Below are 20,388 nucleotides of genomic sequence, written 5' to 3' on the forward strand. Positions count from 1 at the left end.
TGGGGGCACTTGACCTTGTGCCCAGCCGGGTCTGCAGCAGTTTTATTTGCAAAGCAGCATTAGCAAACAGAAGCGGTTGCACCATAATGAGTAACCTCTAAATTACCGGTAATTATAGTTAATGAAATGTCCCTCCGAGTCCCTTCGTTACCTTCAGGTGACACTCCGTAAGGAACCTGCCCACGTTGCTAAGCTGACTTCTCAGCGGCCTCCGTGTCCTGCTCCGACAGCTGCTCCTCCGACAGCACGGACACCCAGGGCGACACGGAGCGTGCGGTGCTCTGCTTGGCCAGGTCATAGTGGTTCACGGCCGCGTAGAACTTGTCCGGGGAGTGCGGGCCCTGCTCTGCGTAGTAGGCCGCCAAGCCGTTGGGGACACACTGGGCATTCTGGAAGACAAGGGGCCATGGGGGGGGGGGAGTGACTCCAGGGCGCTCCTGCCTGGGCGTGTGGCCCTAAGTCCCCACAGGACAGCTGTCAACCTCGCATGGCAGGGGTGGGCACCCAGGGTGCCTTCCTCCTCCACGGGAGCCCTGTGCCAGGTGTCACCTACTGTAAATCTGGAACAGCAGCTGTGGACACGTCCACCAGAGTACATTCCAACAAGGGAGGAAGAAGGCAGGCTTCCTGTGGCGGGTCCCTAGCAGGCCTTACCAGATGATGGGGGGCAGGGGGCAAAGGGGGCCGCTGGGGGCGGAAGGCTGCTGGCTGGAGCAAACGTGGGGACTGTGACAAAGCACTGGGGACAGGCGGGGGTCCAAGGGTCAGGCCACACCGGCAGGGCCTGCTGGGAGTGTGACCTTGCATTCCGGAGCAAGGCAGGAAGTCACTGAGGACCTCAAGGGGGCACACTGGGGGGTGTGGGGCTGTCCCCTATAAAGGAAGAGGCTCTGTCCCATCCCTACAGGCCAGAGGTCAGGGCAGGGGGGTGGGGAGGTTTCAGAAGGCAGAAAGCCGAGGGTTACAGGTGGAATTGTCTGGGCATTCTGTGGGAGGCCAGTCCACAGCTCTCGTGAACTTGTCAAGTCTGGGGCCCAAGGCTGCTGCTCCTTGACCATCCATGCGTGACGGTGTCCACCCTGGTCCAGTGCCTGGCCCACAGGCGACAGTTCATTGCTTCTGGGTCTGGGGAGATGGTGGGCAGGTGAAGGAGGGGTCATGGTTTGTGGGGAGGGGGCATAGGGCACCGGCATCCTGCAGAGTTTTAGAAGGAGACACCCCCCCCCCAGCATTCCCAATGCTGCTGCCCCCCGTCGGAGTCTCCTGCCACCTGGTCAGTGCAGACGGGATGCCCCCCTGCCAGCCGGCCCATGGAGAGGGCTCCTCCCCACCGGCTCACTGAGCCCGAAGGGCCAGGATCGAAGTAGCTGCCAGCCCTCCGAGAGCTGCTTCCAGAAGGAACTGGCAGAGGCAGGCACTGCCCCTCACCTGCAGTGCGGGAGCTGGGGGAGCTCAGCTCGGGGCGCCCGGGTTTTCTGGAGGTCATGCTCTCTCTGAGCCTCAGTCCCCGTCTTTATCGTGGGGCGCACGAGTTGCACCTTCCAGACTGCTGTGAGGACTGCAGGAGGCCTACAGGGGCTCCGGTGAGAAGCCAGGGCGGGCCCAAGGCCACACGGCGGGCAGAACAGATGGACAGCACAGGGCGCACCAGGGGGAAGCCCTTTCCCATCAGGGCACCGGGAAGTGCGGGCACTGCCCCAGCCAAGGGCCCTTTGCCAGCCCAGCGAAGGCTCTGACGCCCAGGTGGGGGGGGGCTGTGCCGGCTGCACTTCCCCAGGTCCCTGCAGGGCTCCCTCGGAGAAGGTCAGGGAGCCGCACGGAGGAGGAAGAGGGTCAGTGCCGGACCGCGGACCCCAGCCTCCCCTACTAACTCAGCCAGGACCTGCGTCCCTCACGTGAGCCACACCAGACCAAGCTGGTCCGTGGAAGCTGGTCCGTGCACGTGCTCAGTGTCAGGCACCCTGGAGCAGCCCCTCCTCCCTGGTCTGAACCGTTCAGGACCCAGCGGTGCCGACACCCCGAGGGTGGGAGCCCGCACAGCAAGCGCCGGCCCCCCCAGCCTCGCCTCACCCCTCACCCAGCACCCGGCCTGGTGGGATGAGCACCACCAGCAAAGGGGTGTGCGCGAGTGTGGCCACGTGAGGCAGGAGGAGGGGCAGGCCGTGGGGAGCACTCTGTGCCAGCCTGCTCCCAGGTCCCTGTGGCCGTGGGCCGCCCTCCCCACCCAGAGGCTGATGGTCCCTCCTCCTCTGTGCCCCATACTCAGGTCCTCCCCAGGAGTGTCCTTCCACGGGAACCTTTCCCATGGCCCCTCGCTGGCCTTGGCTGCAGCCGCTGAGTGCTTGTCCCTCGGCTGCCGTGAGGTCAAGGGACACGGGTGTGGGGGAGGGGCTTACCTTGAGGATGAAGCCATCAGGGCAGAGGCGTTCGTACTTGTACACCTTGTAGACGACCAGGAAGACGACACAGGTGAGGAAGGCCAGGGCGATGAAGACCAGCACAGAGACCTGCGGGCAGAGGGGCGTCAGGGCGGCGGGGAACCCCGTGCTGGGGCGGGCGCGCACACGCGCACACACACATGCACACCAGCGTGTGCAGAGACTGCATCCAGAAGGAAGCACCCAGGAGGCCTCGGAATGAGGGAGCAGAATCCCTTTCCACCGGACATTTTGTACCACTTCGTTTTCGCCGTATTCACATGTCACCTTTCTTCTATAAATTACTACCTTGAGCATTCCAGGCCCTCTGAGAGCTCTGGGTACAAATATGATCAGGCCTCATGGACACTCAGACACGTGATTGATGGTTGCCCCTCCGACTGCCGCCAGTCACCAAGGTGACGCGTCTCCTGAGCCCTGGATGCTGGCTGTGCCCTTGAGCTGGGGCCAGCTGAGCAGGGAAGGCAGACCTGGGCCCAGACCTCACCCTCGCCAGCATCCTCGTGCTCCGTGCGTCTGTCCCACCACGGCCGCCTCCGTGAGCATGAGGACCTGCTGCAGGTGGCGCACCCAGCCCGGCACAGTATGCGCTCAGCTGACCTTCGCAGATAAATGCATGGAGGCGGAGGGGCCTGCCCCGCTGGAGGGCAGGGGCATGGGGACACAACAACACTGGGTCTGGCCTGGACGGTGCTCACTGTCCAGCTGTCACCCTCCAAGGGCCAGACGAGCTCGTCTGGACAGACTGCACTGCATGTGGACCCCAAACCCCCTGCCTGGAGCCAGAAGGCTGACGGGATGGAGCCACAGCTCATCAGGGTCGAAAGTGCCAACGGGGAAGGTGCCATCCGGTTCCAGTGGCAGGGACACGGCCACCTGGTCCCAGGAGGTCAAGTTGTTCGTAAAGGGGAGGGGGCGCAGGGCAGGTCCAGGCCTTTCCAACAAGAGCAGGGACCCCGCTGGCTCAGTGCTCGGGAGGCGGTAGAGAGGTCACGTCACAACACAGCCCTGCCGCCAGGCTCTGTCACTCAGCTCCTCGGGCCTGGGCTCCTGCCTGTCCGTGCCTCCTCTGTAACCTTTCCTGCTTCATTTGGGGTGTTAGTAAACGTTACGAGAGGTCCGTGGCACACAACAGGCTAAGCCCTGTTAGCATATGATCGCAACAAAACCAGCAAGTTGAAAACAGCACAGTAGAAGGATCCTGGGCCGGGACGGCTCAGCAGCTACAGATCAGCCGCCGTGACGTGGCACATTAACGAAGGGTCAACGCCGAATGACCTCCTCAGTGGGTGCAGAAAAATTCTGACAAAATCCCACCAACATCCATCTGTGACCTAAACTCTCAACAAAGTGGGTACAGAGGGAACATCTAACATAACAGAGATCACCCCAGCATCCCACAGCTAAGGTCACTCTCAACAGTGAGAAGCAGGGCGCTTCCCCTCAAGGGCCGGGCTGGGACAAGGACGCCCACTCTCACCGCTTACTCAAGTACCCAAGTCCCCTCTGGGCAAGGAAGACACAGCACTCAGGCTGCAAAGGAAGAAACTGTAACTACCTGAAGGGGACACGATCCTGTACAAGGAAAACCCTAAAACTCCACCTAAAACTCTTAGAATCAATCAGCAGTGCAGGGAAGTTGCAGGATACAACTGGGTGAATAAAAGGTCAACCGTACAAACTCCCAGTCACAAGGGGTCCCTGCTTCTCCAACGTTAGGCCACTTCGCTCTCAGGAAAGACCCTCATTGGGACCTGTCCTCACTGCGAGAGATCGGAAGAGAACTCACTCTCGTGACCAAAGGCGAACAGCAGAAGCAACGCTGCCGTCCGGTGTGCAGGGAGCCATGACGGGCGGCGGTGCCCCAGCAGCTTGCGTCCGCCGAGCTCCTTCCCCGGGACCCGGCCCAGCAGCACCCAGCACCCAGCACCCAGCCGGCAGGGCTGAGTGGAGTCTGAGCATCAGCGTTCTCCCGACTTCCTCCGCACCGGTTAGCAAGAAGTGCCCGAGCTGTCAGAAAAGCCTCCGAGCGCGTACCCGTACCGGTGTGAGCGCGTACCGGTGTGAGCGCGTACCCGTACCGGTGTGAGCGCGTACCCGTGTGAGCGCGTACCGGTGTGAGCGCGTACCGGTGTGAGCGCGTACCGGTGTGAGCGCGTACCCGTGTGAGCGCGTACCGGTGTGAGCGCGTACCCGTGTGAGCGCGTACCGGTGTGAGCGCGTACCCGTGTGAGCGCGTACCCGTGTGAGCGCGTACCGTGTGAGCGCGTACCGTGTGAGCGCGTACCCGTGTGAGCGCGTACCGGTGTGAGCGCGTACCCGTGTGAGCGCGTACCGGTGTGAGCGCGTACCCGTGTGAGCGCGTACCCGTGTGAGCGCGTACCGGTGTGAGCGCGTACCCGTGTGAGCGCGTACCCGTGTGAGCGCGTACCGGTGTGAGCGCGTACCGGTGTGAGCGCGTACCCGTGTGAGCGCGTACCCGTGTGAGCGCGTACCCGTGTGAGCGCGTACCGGTGTGAGCGCGTACCCGTGTGAGCGCGTACCCGTGTGAGCGCGTACCGGTGTGAGCGCGTACCGGTGTTATGTTCCGCATAAAACTGAATGAGCGGTTAGACCACAAAGCCGAGACAGCGCCCGCGGCTGGGGCCCGGGAGTGCTCCGAATGTTCCCATATGAAGGGATGGGACGGCTTCTTGGCTTTCGGCCGTGTCCCAGCTTACAGCAGGTTCATAGGAACTGTCCTCTGGATGGAGGGGCCCAGTGTACGTCCTGGGTGTGATGGACAGCGGGGCGCTACGGTAACAGTACTGTGTGTATTTGGAAGTCGCTAAGACAGATCTTAAAATTCCTCGTCACGAGAAACCTCTACGTCACCTATGTGAGGTAGAGGTTAACTAGACTTGCCGTGGTGGTCACTGCACAACACACACAGACAGTGAATCGTTATGTTATACACTGAAGCTAACACATGTTAATTGTATCTCAATCTAAAAAATAATAATAATAATAGCCCGGCTGGTGTGGCTCAGTGGTTAAGCGTAGACCCGTGCACCAAGAGGTCGCCTGTTCGATTCCCAGTCAGGGCACATGCCCAGGTTGTGGGCCCGATCCCCAGTGGGGGGCGTGCAGGAGGCGGCCAGTCGATGTTCTCTCTCATCGATGTTTCTGTCTCTCCCTTTCTCTCTAAAATCAATCAATAAAAATAAATAAATAATAAATAATGATCTGATCTCCAGTCCTGGAAAGGGGGCATCCTTAAAACCTGTCCCTTGCCTTGGGAAGCCTCCGCGGTTTGGCTGGGAGCACTCCATCTGCTTGGGTTAAAAATAACCCGGCTCCCCGCAGGGCTGTGGGAACCACCTTCTCAGGCCTCTCCTCCTGGACCGTGGCCTGGGCCTTCCACCCAGGATTCCGGCCTGGTGGCCAAGGAGCTCACAGACGGAAACGAGACCACGACAGCCCTTGGAGTAGTCGAGGGAGACGGGCGAGGAAAGGTCCCGGGGTCAGCAGGAGGCCGCGGCCCTTCCCTGCAGCCTGTGCCTTGGCGTCCGCGTGCCCTCTACAACCAGCGACCTGCAGGGGGCGTGCACTTCACCACGTGGCGTGGTGTCCCCACCGTGGTTATCGGGGCCCGAGGAGAGCACAGGCCTTTCCAGAAGGATCCCCAACGGGCTCAGAATTGGTTCCCGGCTCTGCCCGCTGCCAGCTGAGCGACCACACAGGCCGCCCGTGTCTCACCCCGAGGGGGGCAGTGCCAGTCACTCCCCTGCGCACCCATCAGGACGGCAGGATCAAGAGCCTGCTGTCAGCCTCAGGTGCTGGGACCGCTGAAGGAGGTGGGCTCGACGGTGTCCCGACAGATGCAGAAGCCCTGTCCCGGTCCCCGTGCCCGTATTTGGAAATAGGGTCTTTGCAGCGGAGATGGAGGCCAGGGGTGGCCCCAGCCTACGGCTCTGTTCACACTGCCCCACGGGGCATGTGTCCCACACGAGGTAGGTCCTCTTGCCCACGGCTCTCGGCCTGGGCGCTGTCCCCGTCTCAGGGCAGCCACTGCTCGGGCGGGTTCGCAGGGCGCCTTCCTCCGGTGTTACTAAGAAATGAGCACCTGTGGGAAGGAGGTGGGACGGGCCCCGGGCGCCCAAGAGCCTGGGTGGCTGGACGGACCGCGTCTGACCCCAGCCTGACCCCCTGGCTGGGAGAAGCAGGCCTGTCTCAGGGCCCACGTCTGTCGTGGACACAGGTCCGATGCTTTTAGTGGCCCAAGAAAATGGTTTTCAATTTTGCTTCAACACCAGAAAGAAACCTACTACAACAATGACTCCGTCCTGGCTTACCTTCGTCTTCAGGTCCAGGCAGCCGTCACATGCGTGTGGCTTTTAGGCGGAAGGGGCCCACAGAGGCGCACATGTCGGCCCGGCCCTGCACCGCCCACCGACAGACCCCGGTGCTGGTGGACATCGCGGGAGCGCCGGCGGCCACCTCGGAGTGTCCAGGCCCCGCCGCGTCAGCCCTGGCCTCCGCTGAGGGGGCACAGGGCAGGCACTGCGGGAGGAAGGCAGGACGGCACAGAGGACCCGCCCCTGTGGGGGGGAGGCTTCCGGGGGGGCCCCTGGTCTCGGAGGAGGAGGAGGAGCTCATCGGGAGCAGGGAGAGGGCGTCCCCAGAGGCAGAAAGGGCTGTGCCAAAGCCCTCCGGCCTCCGAGGACACGGTGTCCCGGAGCATCCCGTGTCCTGCAGGAGGGCGTGGCCAGGGGACGGAGGCCCTGCGCCCCTCACCAGCAGGCAGGAGCCCAGACAGCCCCAGGCATCGCAGGACCTGGAGGCAGTGGCCCCCGGAACCAGTCAGCATTGCTCACGGCGCAGGAGGGTGCCAGCGGCAGAGGGACAGGAGTTTGCCGTCGATTATGGCGCTGGGGCGGAGTCTCCATGATCCCTGAACCTCAGGCAGGAGACCACGGGATGAGGTCACAGCTGCGCCACAGGGGTGGGCACTCGCTCCCGTGTCCTCTGGCTGTAGCCCTGGGCGGCCTGGACGCCCTGCTGTGGGCAGTGGGCTTCCGGGGACAATGGGGGGCAGGGGAGGGCCCCATGCCTGTGCGTTCATGTCACCGGAGCGGCTGAAGCCTACAAGTCCTCCAAGTCCTGCTGAAATGCACAGGACACTATGTGTTTTTTTTTATCCTCACCTGAGGGTATGTTTTTATTGATTTGTTTTTTTTTTTAGAGAAACCGAGTCAGAGAGACAGAAAGCAACATCGATGTAAGAGAGGAACATCGATCAGTTGCCTCCCGTACTCGCCCTGGCCAGGGATCAAATTCAAAACCTAGGGATGTGCCCCGACCGGGGATTGAACCCGCAACCTTTTGGTGTACGGGACAACACTCCAACTAGCTGCACCGCGCAGCCGGGGGCCACGGCTCATCCCCGGACCCTGTCCTTCCCCACTGCTTTCTGTGTCTGCCGATGCCCGCACCAGAGACGGACCGCTGTCGTTTCGCAGTGAGTTCTCCAATTGGGCCGGTGAGTCCTCCGAACCGGTCTGTTTCCTAGGTTGCTTTGGCTGTTCAGGACCCTTGGAATACCCATTTCTGCAAAAGCCACTGGGATCTCGACGGGGGCTGCAGTGACCCTGCAGACAGCTGGGAGGTGTTCCGTCCTAACAGGCCTTCCTGCCCGCCGGCACAGGTGGTCTCTGCAGCGAGGGTCTTCTTCATTCCCTTCAGCAGCGTTGGATAGTCTGTCGGGTGCAGGCTCTCCCGCTTTTTCCTGCAGGTGGTAAACTCGGGGAGCAGTGGTCACGTGGCTGCCACCCACAGTGCCAGCCACCGGTGTTCCCACGTCACGTGGCAGTTCCTGCCAAGACCTCGGGACGTGTCTGCTCCCGGCGCTGCTCTGAGATCACAGTCTTCACAAGATCTCATTCTCTCAAATCTGTTTGCAGTATGTTCATAACAGCATTTCAACAGACGTGGTTTTCTCTGCAGTCCTGTTTGTAGTGTCCTGTGCATTTCAGCAGGACTCAGAGGACTCGGAGGCTTCAGCCGCTCCGGTGACATGAACGCACAGGCATGGGGCCCTCCCCTGCCCCCACTGTCCCCAGAAGCCCACTGCCCACAGCAGGGCGTCCAGGCCGCCCAGGGCCACAGCCAGAGGACACAGGAGCGAGTGCCCACCCCTGTGGCGCGGCTGTGACCTCATCCCGTGGTCTCCTGCCTGAGTTTCAAGGATCATGGAATATTACTCGGCCATGAAAAGGAATGAAACGCTGACACCTGGGTCAACATGGGTGGGCCCTGAAAACACGCTGCTGAGCAAGAGCAGCAGCCACAGAGGCCTCCCACGTAGGACTCCACTTCGTGAACCGTGCAGAACGGAACTCCTGAGGCAGAAGGCAGACTGGCAAGCAGCTGCTTGGGGCTGAGGGAGGGAACCGTGGCGATGGCCGGACAACACTGCAAATGTACTAAATCACTGGATCGAACACCTTAAAACGGTACATCGTAATGTGTATTTTACAATTTAGAAAAATGGGCGGAGGCACAGGACAAGACAGTGAGCCCAGGCCAGCGTGGCCTGCCCAGAGGTCTCCGGAGTGTCACCCAGAAACGGAGAGCAAACAGGACATGACCTTGGGGTGAACATCAGCATGAGTTTGTGAGGAAGGGACTGCGTGTCCTGGGTGCTAGGACAGTCCTGGCTGACAGTCCTGCCTGGCATCCAAGGGCACTGACTGTGTCCACTGTCCCCCAGACTGCCCCGCCTGGGCCCCTCTGCTCACGAGGAAGGCCCTGCCCACGACCCGTTCTCTGAATGTCCCCGAGCGCTGGGACGAGGACGTGCCCGTCGGAGGGATGAGGGGCTGGAGCGGCATGGGATTGCTGTGTTCCCCCTGCTCCCCCTGGCCTGGGTCTCCTCTCCTCCTGGGGCCCTCCATGTCTGCAGCAGGGGAGGGTCCCCCCCGAGCCCGTGCAGCCGTGGGTGTGGGGGTGAGCGGGGTGGGCTCCACGGCGGAGAGACGGCCCCAATCTCCTTCCGCCGCGGCTAGCTGGGTGACCCCGACCTCTCTGACTGTAACCCCCACGACACCGGGACAGCAAGAGCAGGGTGGCTCCGACCGAACTGTGAGACTGGCTGAGACCGAACTCCTAGTGAAGCCGGGCGGGTGGGCACGGGGTTGGTGGTGGCCGCGCTGTTATCCCTGTCCCCGTCCGCCCGCCCTGGGTGAGGGAGAGACGTGCATTTCCACTGAGATGCAGGAAAACACCCCAAGAAAAACACGGATCCTGACACCAATGTTTACAACGATATTTCAGGTAACCCACCAAAAGTGAACACAGCCCCCCCCCCAGATGACTCAGCCCACTCGCGATGTTCTGGAGGAAGCCCCACTTGACAGCTGAGCCAGAGAATGTGGGCTCTGCACCCTCGGAACTGGCACCCGCGCCCCACGGCCACCCAGTGGGGGTCATGTGCGCCTAGTGCACCCGCAGGAGCCCCCGGGCACCACCAGGCGCCCACGGAGCTGTCGCTGTTCATACATATTCAACAACTGCGTCTGAGCGCTCCCGGGATTCCCGGAGGGTTGCTCAAGGTCATCGAGGACGCGAGAGATGAACCACCCACAGACGCGTGTGTGAAGGGTGCACAGACCCCCCAGCCCCCACAGCATCGCATGCCCACGGGGTCCCGCCACACACGTGGCCTGTTCGAGAATGTCCTCCCTCCGTGCTGACTGGGAAAGACCTTCTCACGGGCCGATCTCAGGCTCCTCACAGCCCTGAAGGCGACGGGGGGGGGGGGGGGGGGGGGCAGGGGGCAGTCCCTCCCAAAGATGGCACCAGACCTGCGTGTGAGCAGCTCCCTCCCGGGGACCCCTGCAGGGACCCCCTTCAGTCTGCCAGGTCGTGGCCCCGGCATCACCGAAGACGGGAGAGGGTGGCAAGCAGCCCCCGAGCACCCCAACACCCTGCTCTGCAGGGCGAGTCCAAATGCACAATTTAGGGCAACGTTGCTCTCGGCACAAAGCCTCGGACGGACGGAGCCGGCCTTTCCGCTTCACCGAGCGGCCTGTGTGGCCCCAGTCAGCAGTCACCTAGCAACCAGCCTAGCAACCTTGGGGCCAAGAGATGAATCCCCCAGCGATCACCATAAGTAACGTCCAAAGGACATCTAGTCTCCGGACGCCATCCAGCAGCACAAAGACCAGGCTCCAAGGGCCTCGCGCCCCAACCACACGCCTGAGACAAAGGAGACGTTTACCTGTTGCTCCACAGCCGAAGGAGATGGCGGGCCGGGCACCCCCGGAGGCGGCCATGAGCAAGAGGACGGCGGTCTGCCCGTGTCAGGAGCGCCCCACCCAGCCAGCCGCCCCCACAGGAGGGCAGGTGGACCTCCTTCCCTGTTTACAGGCAAGAGGGGCCTCTGGGTGTGAGGCTAGTCCCCGGTCAACCGGCCACTCCCGGCCCCACTGGGGGAAGTGACAGCAGCTCCTATGAAGGGCGCACCCACGCAGGGCCTGAGGGAGCCCCACACAAGGGCCTGCGGGCAGGGCCTCTGGCACCGGGGAGGGAAGGTGTCCTGAGCTCGTCCTGCCTGGCACCCAGGCGCTGAGGACGAGTCTGCACCGGGGGTCCCTGGCCTTCGCTTCCAGTGGAGGTGGTCTCGGGCGACATGCCCTGACCCCACTCCCAGTCCCTAACTCAGGGCCTCTGCTGACCTCGCCAGGACACCTGGCCACAGGCCTCACGCCGGAAGAGACACATGGGCTGAGGACACAACAGCCCTCAGAGGAGGGAGCGGCTGGGGCCAGGACACGGGGCAGAGAGGGCGGAGCCGGGATCGCACGGGGAGACGGGGCCTGGCTGCCGGCCACACAGCGCAAGGCTCTGGAGGACGATGACCGGGTCCCTGTGGCTCAGGGCCGGAAGGGTTCCGGTGAGCCTAGGGGAGGTCCCTTGAAGCAGAACCGGCAGCCTGAAGGGTGTCCTGGGGTGGGGCTCCCCGGGACAACTCGTGCTCCCAGAAGCCACGTGACCTCAGGTGTCACAGCCAAGGGCAAGCTGCCTGAGTGCGTGCCCTGTGCCTCAGTTTCCCTCCACTGTGAAACGGAGATGATCACGGTGCATATGTCACGAGGTTTTTACGAGGACTGAAGGGGCCAGCGTGGCTCATGGGGCACTCGGCGAATGTCGGGCTACCCTCTCCTTCACCGGGCAACGGGGGGAGGCTAGTCCCCAGAGGCTTCCCGGGGTGAGTGCCGCTGAGCTGGCACTGAGGTGGATGGGGTGCGGGGTGGGGTGTGGGAGCTGGAGGTGGGGCCCGTGGGAGGTGAGGCCTGTGGGAGATGCGTGTGCAGGAGGTTGTTGGACAGGCCCGGAGTTGTGGGGAGCACCCCTGCCTCTGCCGGGGCCACCTGACCAACGGTTTCACCTGTGAACCCTAAGGGGCTGTAGATGCTGAGCGCGTGCACGCGCCTGCCTGGGCACGTCCGGACTGGAGAGAGGGGTGTACTGGGCATGTGCACACGCCTGCCTGGGCACATCTGGGGCTGGGGAGAGGGGTGTACTGGGCGTGTGCACACGCCTGCCTGGGCACGTCCAGGGCTGGGGAGAGGGGTGTACCGGGCATGTGCACACGCCTGCCTGGGCACGTCCGGGGCTGGGGAGAGGGGTGTACTGGGTGCCACCTGCACTCATCCCCTTAACACCCCGCGCAGGGAGCAGCCAGTCCCCTGGGACAGACACAGGCCTTCTGAGCCTGGGCTCTGGGCAACGGGAGCTGGGTAACCACCCAGAGGCCCAGCTGTGGCTGCTGAGAGCGGCTGGCCAAGGTGCGTCACCCGTGCCCTAAACGAGGGAGCTAGGGACCTGCACCAGATGAGCGCACGGGGAAGCACAGGTGAAGGACATCGGAGCTGGGGGACAGCCTGCGCCCAGTGGACGCTCAGCAGATGAAGAGACAGCCATTCAAGTGCCCTGTGAATAGAGCGCCGGCGCTGGGAGAGGCAGCGGTCGAACCAGGGGCGGGAGACCCAGACTCTCAGGTGTCCAGGTGGTGTCCACCGTGGGAATGATGGCTGTCGTGACCTTCAAATCGCGGTCATGTCCACCTCAACCAGGAGACGGTTCCAGAGCACAGAAGGGGCGGCGGGAGGCTAAGCTGGCTGGCCAGCGAGAAGGGGCAGTACTGACCTTGGCTGAATGAGACCTGGTCCCAGCCATGACTGTCACAGCCAAGCCAGCATCAGCCTGTAGGTCCCCTCAGACCCCAGCAGGAACCTCGGCCGCAGACCTCTGTGCCTCCACCTCCCCACCTGCAGAATGGGCGGCACTAACCAGTCACCTCCAGGCAGGGCTGTGGGGGGTGAGCTGACTCACGAACAGCCCTCCCCCAGCACCTCTGCGGGGTTTTCTCCAGCCCAGCGAGGGGAGGGGAAGGATTAAGGCCACGCCCTGGCTCCCCCAGCCACCTGCAAAGCCCCTCACCTCCTCGGGCTTTGCTGCCTGGAGCTGAGACAGGACCCGCGTGCAAACGCACGTCCCTGCAGGTGCGGGGGCCCGCACGACAGCCACAGGGCCGCTCTCGGGGCCTGGCACCCCTTCCCGGCTGCTGAGGGCCACCAGCTCACCATCTCCCGGCTTCCCAAGGAGCCAGCTTCCAGAACACCCCGACTGCTCCCCGAGCAGCACCGTCAGCGCCCTCAGAGCCCGGCCTGGAGGGCACCCACCGGCCAGGAGCTGCGTCTGCCCGGAAAGCTGCCCACGAGGCTCCCTCCCGAAGTGACGAGGCCGAGGGCCAACCAGCCTCACCCTCCACCCGCCTCGGGGCGGCAAGGACAGGCTGGACGCCACGGCCCGGACGCTGGACGCTCCGAGCCTCGATTTCCCATCTGCAAAATGCACTGGCCCGGCAGTGAGGGCCAGACCTGTCTGGCTGGCCGCAAGCCGGCGACGGCCCTTCGCACGCTGTCTGCTTCCTTCCTGGGGCCGCTAGGCCAAGAGTCCGTGTCTGCTGACGGTTTTCCTGTCTACGACCTTTGTCTAAGGGTTTCAGGGTGGGTTTCCCTGGTTACTAGGACCGAGTAACACGTGATCGTTTGGGAAGATGAAGAAACGGAGACACTTTTAAACCACGAGGAGGTTTAGCACGGCTGGGTCGGTCCAGATCAGGGGTGTCTCGCCCTGTCCCAGCCGCTTCCCGGCCACCTCTGAGCTCGGGACCCTCCCGAGGGCCAGCAGCTTCTCCCTGCCCCGGGCCACTCACCTTAAACCTCTCGGACATGCTGTCGGTGACGCTGACGGTGAACTCAGCTATTTTGTGGACACGCCCTTTGCCTTTCTGGCGGTCAGGTTCATATTCAGTCTTGGTTTTCACCACCACCTTGTCCAGGAAAGAAACAAAGGTCTGGTCAGTGGTGTAGCCAGGGGTCATCAGACACCTGCCCAAAGGGGACACATCCGCGGACACTTGGACTTAAAGAGTCAGCAGAACGGCCACCGCGCGCTGGCCAGCTCCGTGGTGCCAGGACTCAGAGGGGTCACCAGGGACAATCCTGACGGCAGGGGTGGTAACTGAGAGGCAGAGCAGGTCAGGTCCTTGGCCAAGGCCACACAGCCAGCAGGTGGCGCCAACAGGACTCAGCAGGGCGCTGGGCATCAGACCAGGCTCATCGCGGGCCCTTCCCCGGCCCAGGAGGCCGAGGGCGCTCTGGTTTGCGTGGGTCCTTGGGAGCAGCCACGGGTGAAACGAGACGGTCTGAGGGCACGTCTCCCTCCCGGACCAGCACGAAGCAGGACCAGCCTTCAAGGAAATGACTTTGGGCCCATCTGTCTGCACCCCACCATCCTCCTCCCTCTACTGTGAGGTGGGAGATGCTTTTCCAACCAGGACACCTGCCCTGCCTTGTCCCACGCAGACCCTCCACCCATCCTCACCAGCGCGAGGAAGCCCTGGCCTTCCAGCCGAACCCTGCCTCGGACGCTGTCTCCTCACCAGCACGGCCCTCACCACACCCTGCTGCCAGGGACTGCTTGCTTCTGACCCTGACCCCCGGACCAGGAGGCGTTCAGAAGCAGTGTCCAGGGCTCACACGTCTCTAGTCCCCAAGCCCCCACTCCCAGAGCGGGGACCAGAAGTGGCTGTTGGACTGGAGAGCACCCCCATGGCAATGCCCCTTCACTGGGCAGGATGAGAAAAACCCATCAGGTCACACGGCCGTCCCCGGGCAGGCAGCTAGAAGGGTTCTCACTGAGCTGCAACTCGGGACCAGACTCGGGGAGAAGGGGGTCCAGGCTGGGCCTCCCGGGCACACCCCCGTACCCACGCTCCTGCTTTCCCTCTCCTCCCTCCTCCCCGTGCAAGGGGAAGGCATGCTGGGCACGGCAGCCGGGGTGCCACCCTGCCGTCCGCCGAAATCCCAACTCTTCCTGACTAGCCCTGTGACCTTAGCACACACCTGGCCCCTGGGGACCTCAGGGTCCTTGCCTGTATCTCAGCGGGCCCTTCGAGGCGAGGGGATCCATCCACAGCACCTCAGCCCCGTGCAGGCCTTCAGCCTGGGTTCAGCCTGTTTCTGCCACCACGGGGGAGTGACCTTGGGCAAGTCCCTTCGACTCCCCGCGCTCTTCTCCACACCTGTCACGTGGGTGATGGTGGCGGCTGCCTGTAGCGTCAGCAGAGTTGGGGGGCTGAAGCCCGTGGAGCAGAGACCCCGGTTGGTGCCGTCGGCGTTTGGCTGACAGCAGGGACGTGACCTGACCCTGCCGCGGGCTCTGTGCTGACCCGCGCCAAGGGGCCCCCAGAGCCTCGCACTCGGTACATGTTCCCAGAACAGACTGCGCTGACACTATCAGCCCTGGGGCTATGGTCGCCTGGGACAGGTGACCTCACCTCCCTGGACCCAGGCTGTGAGCAACATGTTGCTGCTGTTGGGGCGACAGGTCCTGTCTGAGCGACATCTGCTCTAGCGGGCGGAGCAGGGGCCCTGCCGGAGCTGCTGCGTCCCGCACTGTGGCCGTTAGCCCAGTGACCTTGGGCACATCCTGAACGCAGCTCCGAGACTCAGTTTCCTCCTGTGACCTCAGAAGTCTTCGAGCCCACCCGTCCCTGGCGGAACCCCATCTCTGGGCGCTCCTGCTCGTGGCCCCTCTGCTTGAACACACCCAAAGGCAGGAGGCTCGTGACCTTTCGGAGCCGCCTGGGCTGCTCCACTGGCTGGTCGGGGCCACCTACCTGCACGAAGGCCAGGCGACTGTGTCCCAGCCGGTCCTGGACCGGAACAGACAGGGAGACAGAGGGCCCGACTGAAGGGGGGAATCACCCGGCGCGGCTGCCGGGCGCAGCGTTCCTGGCGTAGGCATGGTCGAAGGCCACCACTCCGGGGCTGGGGGCCTCGGGGCCAGGCTGTGCTGACCCGGCAGGTGTGTCTGGACAGGGAGGGGGGGCTCGAAGCGGGGGCCTCGGGCAGCCAGCCCCTCCTGCGAAGCTCTCCTGGACCACCCGTGTCCCCAGTGGCTCCACCTTGGCCAGGCCCAGGTGTGACCAGCTGATCCTTCCTGACCTGAATCACCTGTGCCGCCGGGCTCCAGCCCTGCCCGCTCCCCAACAGACAATACGGCTGGGGATCAGCCCACTAGGGAGGGCTGAGGGACCCTCTCAAAGGGCCCACCTGGCAGTAAAGGAATGGTCTAGGAAGGGAAGGACCCATCACAGGAAGACCCCCCAACCCCAGGGCCAGCCATCACCACACGAGCCTGAGCCAGACCTCCGCCGGGACTAGATGGCACAGTAAATGCCAACTACTTCCCTGGGATTCACCGGGAACAGATGACCTCACCCCTGGCTGGGGCGGGGGTCGTTCGGAAGCAGCAAGGTGGTGAGACTGGATACAGGTTCACTGTTTCAGGTTTGTGTTGTACCATCGTGTGGACTTTTAAACATCTCATTTATCCTAAGTGTTAAATCCTGAAAACACCCCTAATGAACACAAACTACTTGATCGGATGCTGTAACCCAACAAAAGACAGGATTCTTTCAATTCAGGGAAACGAAAAACAAACCCCCCTGGATGGGTCCCCAGCGACACCGAGGGCAGGAGGGCGCCCTGGAGATTCACCGAAGAAACAAAGGCGGCGGCTGGGTGTAGGAGCGCACCGCCTGCGCATCCGCGGCCAGCCCGGCGGGCGGGCGCTCGGCCCCCGAGGGCCACCTGGCCACGGAGACCGGCGTCTCCTCCGCACTGGGGCGAATCCGGCTGAAGCGGAACCACCCGGGCTGGCGGGGCAGCGGCGCCTGCGCTCACCCCAGACCCAGAGCTGCCTGGTGCGAGGCGCAGGGAGGCGCAGGGGTGGGCGGCAGCTGTGGGGCCGGGGGCGTCCGTCTGACGAGACTCGCACTTAAGTAAAAGGAGGGACCCTTCCCGGCGCGTTCCGCGGTGTGCACGGAGCTGCCCTCTCGGGCCCCACTTCGCGTCCCCAGCACACGCCGCGGGTTTCTTTTGTTACGGCGCCGCCCGAGATTCCGGGGTTCGCACCAGCAGCGGGGTGAGGGGCGTCTCACCTTATCCGGGGGCGGGAACTGCAGCTGATTGACATCGAGGGGCGTCATCAGGGGGATGGTGTCGAAGCCATCCTCCAGCAGCGCCTGCTTGGTGCCCTTCTCCGCGAAATTGTTCCCCAACTTCACCATGGTTCCGGGAGACCCGAGGCTGCCGCCTGCGGAGGGGGAGCGGGGCGAGAGTCACCGCGAGCAGGACCCACCCTCGGTCCCCGTCGCCAGCTCCCGCCGTCTCTCTGGGGAGGGCGAGGAGGACGCGGCGGTCAGCGCCCGGGGTGGGGACAACGTGTCTTCACGCGTTCGGGTCCGCGGACGGCGGCGCAGGGCCGCCCCGCGGGAGGACGAGGGGGCGCTGCCGCTCCCGGCGTGTCCACGGGCGTCCGCGGTGCTGGCGCCGCTGCGCCCGGAGACCCCCGGCCCCGCGGCCGCCGAACTCACCCGCGCCGGCTCCGGCAGGTCTGGGCTCCGGCAGGTCTGGGCTCCCGCAGGTCTGGGCTCCCGCAGGTCTGGGCTCCGACGCGCTCCGAGCCTCCGCGTCCCCCTCTGCTCGCAGCAATGGCGGAGGCGGTGCCGCGCGGCTGGGGCGGGAGCGAGCGATTGGGCTCCCGGCGCCCCCTCCCCCTCCCCCTCCCCCCTCCTTCCCCTCCCCTTCCTCCCCTCCCGCCTCCTTCCTGCCGCTCCCAGGGGCTAATTGTGCGCCGGAGAGTGTGCGCGTGTGGCCGCGGCGCCCCCGCCTTGACGCAGCGCTCGGGGCGCACAAAGGAGCTCCGGGAGGGCGGGAGTGGGCGCTCCCCGGGGACCCCACGCCGCAAACGGGAGGGGAAGGGGCCAGGAGGGAGGTGGGAGCGCGGCCCGGATGGGGGTCGCCGCGGCGGAGGGCACCCCGGAGCTGGAGGCCGGGAATGCGGGCCGCGGAAAGAGGGCTGCGCAACCCTGGGGCGGCGCCCGGGGCGCTAGGCGAGTCGTAGCAAAAGAGGAGGATATCCTATGGCTAAAGGGCCCCCCGAAAGCGGGGGAGGGTGCCCCGTCTGCAGCCGCTCCGACCTGGGAGACTTGAAGGACGGTGAAGGGTTTGGGTGGGGGGTTACCGAAGACGGTGGGTGATGGCAGGGACCGTTCCCTTGGTGCGCAGCTGGGTTGGGGAGGAGGCAATAAAAAGAGGGCGCGCCCCTGTATAAAGGGGGCACCGATGGGAGAGGAGGTGCGGGTGTTAGGTGATGCAGATGTGGGTGGAGCGCTCCCCACAGCTGGGGACGGCTCCCTGGGTCGGGGGACGCCCCAGGGCAGCCAGCGGGAGGATGCTCAGGGCGGAGAGCAGCCGTGTTGGAGGGAGAGGGAAAGGTTTCTTCGATCTGGTCGGAGGAGGAAGCCGAGGTCCCCTCCCGGCAGCCTCAGCCTGCCCGCTCGTCCCCCCACCCGCCGGGCCGTGGCCGCAGCTGCCCGCTGTAAGCCCCGGAACCGGCCGGGCTGCGGGAGCCGCAGGAGGAGCTGGGGGAAGGGGCCGGGGAATCTCAGCCCGAGCTCCCAGGAACCAGGTCCTGCTCGGCGGAGGCACAGAGTGGGTGCTCCCCAAGTCACGCTCACACCCGTGCCCGGGTCCCCCCTTTGCCGGGCGATGGCCCAGGCCCAGCGTTTCCCATCCGAGACACCCCCCCACACACACACACGCACGAGCCCAGAGCAGGAACAGCCTCTGCCCTGCTGGGCCCCAGCCCCGAGCCCTGGCCGTCGCTGGCCTGCGGGCCCCGCCCCTTTCCCAGATGAGGTCACTGGATCCCTTCAGTCACCGCAGGCCCCGGCAGGCCTTTGACTGCAGGGCAGCCCAGGAGGGCTGGTGCCCCAGCAGCCGGCCCTGCCACCGGCCTCAGGGCCCTTTGAAACAGGGCGCATGTGTCCCTAAGTTGTTCGGTTTCCTACGTGGAGCCCAGGCGGCCTGCTCCTGACACGCTGACCCTTCCTGGGCAGGTGAGGAGAGAAGTTAGAAGCTGCCAGGTGCCGGCTGGGGGGTATCTCCTGCCACAGTAAGGTCAGGGGTCAGGAGAAACCCTGGGGCCTCAGGGAAGGAGTGGCTTTGTCCCCACCCCAGTGTTTCACAGACCCCAACATGGCCGTGGACGCGCACACTCTGGTCGGAACCCACGAGGCTGCTGCAGGACAGGCGGTTCTAGACGCCTGGGGACCCCTCCGGGTCAGTCTGTCAGCCGGACCACAGAAGCAAGAAGGACCCTTGCCCTCCCAGCCACCATGCTCTCCTGGGTTCTGAGTGGTGCTGCTCGTTGGGACTGTGCAGCTTTGTTTTTGGGGGGTTCTTTGTGGATGCCCAGACGGGGCCAGGCTCCCTGAGAGTCACACTGGCCGAGCAGAGGCCCGCACGCAGCCCGCACCCAGGAGGGAGAGAAAGGGCGGGCCAGCCGGGGAGGGCAGCAGTGGGCACGGGTGGTCTACACTGCCAGGGCCTGTGGCAAAGCCTGAGGGACAGCAGAGCAGACCTCGTGCGGGAGGAAGGCTGCCACAGCTTGGTGGCTGCCACAGAAAGGGGTCCTGCGGTTCCCGAGGCCGGATGTCCACAGGGAAGGGCCAGGGGCCAAACTCCCACAGACCACGGGGAGCCGGTTCCCGCCTCTGCCTGCCTCCGTGGGCCCCAGGCATCCTTGGCCTGTGGCTCATCACCCCATCTCCGCCTCCGCGGTCACACTCCCTCTTCTCTGTGTCTCGGGCCCACTCGGATCATCCAGAATAAGGTTCTCGTCTCAGAATCCTCGACTTGATCACATATTTTGCTAACACGGTGTGGTTCCCTGTCCCAGGAGCAGATATGGGCCCTGGGGTGGGGGCACCACAGAGCTCATTACGGGTCCCAAGGGTGCAGTGGTTCTGAGAGGGGCCGGGGCTGCCGAGGCCCCGGTCACAGGAGTGGGGACGGCGGATGAGCGATGGTAGCTGTGGACAGGGACTCGGGTGCCCACCGTGCACACGCAGTGAACTCGGCAGGACTCGGTCTCCCCTCCGGACCCCGGATTTGCCCGAGCACCAGCAGTCGACGTGAACCCCCAGGAGCCTTGCAGGACTTCTGACATATGTTTGATTGTTCTAGACGACTCAGGGACACTTCTAGAGTTACGATCCCAAGAACAGACCCATCGCTGCTGGGGCAGGTGCAGTAACGCCACCCCCTCCACCCTGCAGTGACAGCCAGCTGCTCCCCAGGGCCCGGGACCCGTCATTTCCAAGTCCAAGTCCGTCGTGACTCCCCGTGTCCCAGCAGGTAAGCCAGGTTGCTACCGCAGGAGGCCGCCTGGCACAGTGCGGCCCCAGTCCTGCCGCCCCTCTTCCAGCCCTGTGACGAGACAAGTTGCTGCAGTTCTCCGTGCCTCAGTTTCCCCTAATGTGAAATGG

At 64.2% G+C, this 20,388-nt stretch overlaps 1 protein-coding gene across 1 annotated transcript; it reads right to left on the reverse strand.

Moving 5' to 3' along the window:
• Window positions 1-139: 139 nt before the first annotated feature.
• Window positions 140-17,522, reverse strand: NSG1 (neuronal vesicle trafficking associated 1). The gene is made up of 5 exons (XM_036277136.1): window positions 17,431-17,522; window positions 16,996-17,150; window positions 13,702-13,818; window positions 2,397-2,507; window positions 140-389 (listed from the first exon to the last, which is right to left on the reverse strand). Exons 2-5 carry the CDS (start codon window positions 17,122-17,124, stop codon window positions 189-191), a joined length of 558 nt encoding a protein of 185 aa, XP_036133029.1. The 5' UTR covers window positions 17,125-17,150; window positions 17,431-17,522; the 3' UTR covers window positions 140-188.
• Between the last annotated feature and the right edge of the window lie 2,866 nt (window positions 17,523-20,388).

Source organism: Molossus molossus, unplaced genomic scaffold (genome assembly GCF_014108415.1).
Source record: "Molossus molossus isolate mMolMol1 unplaced genomic scaffold, mMolMol1.p scaffold_m16_p_1, whole genome shotgun sequence".
Classification (NCBI taxonomy): Eukaryota; Metazoa; Chordata; class Mammalia; order Chiroptera; family Molossidae; genus Molossus; species Molossus molossus.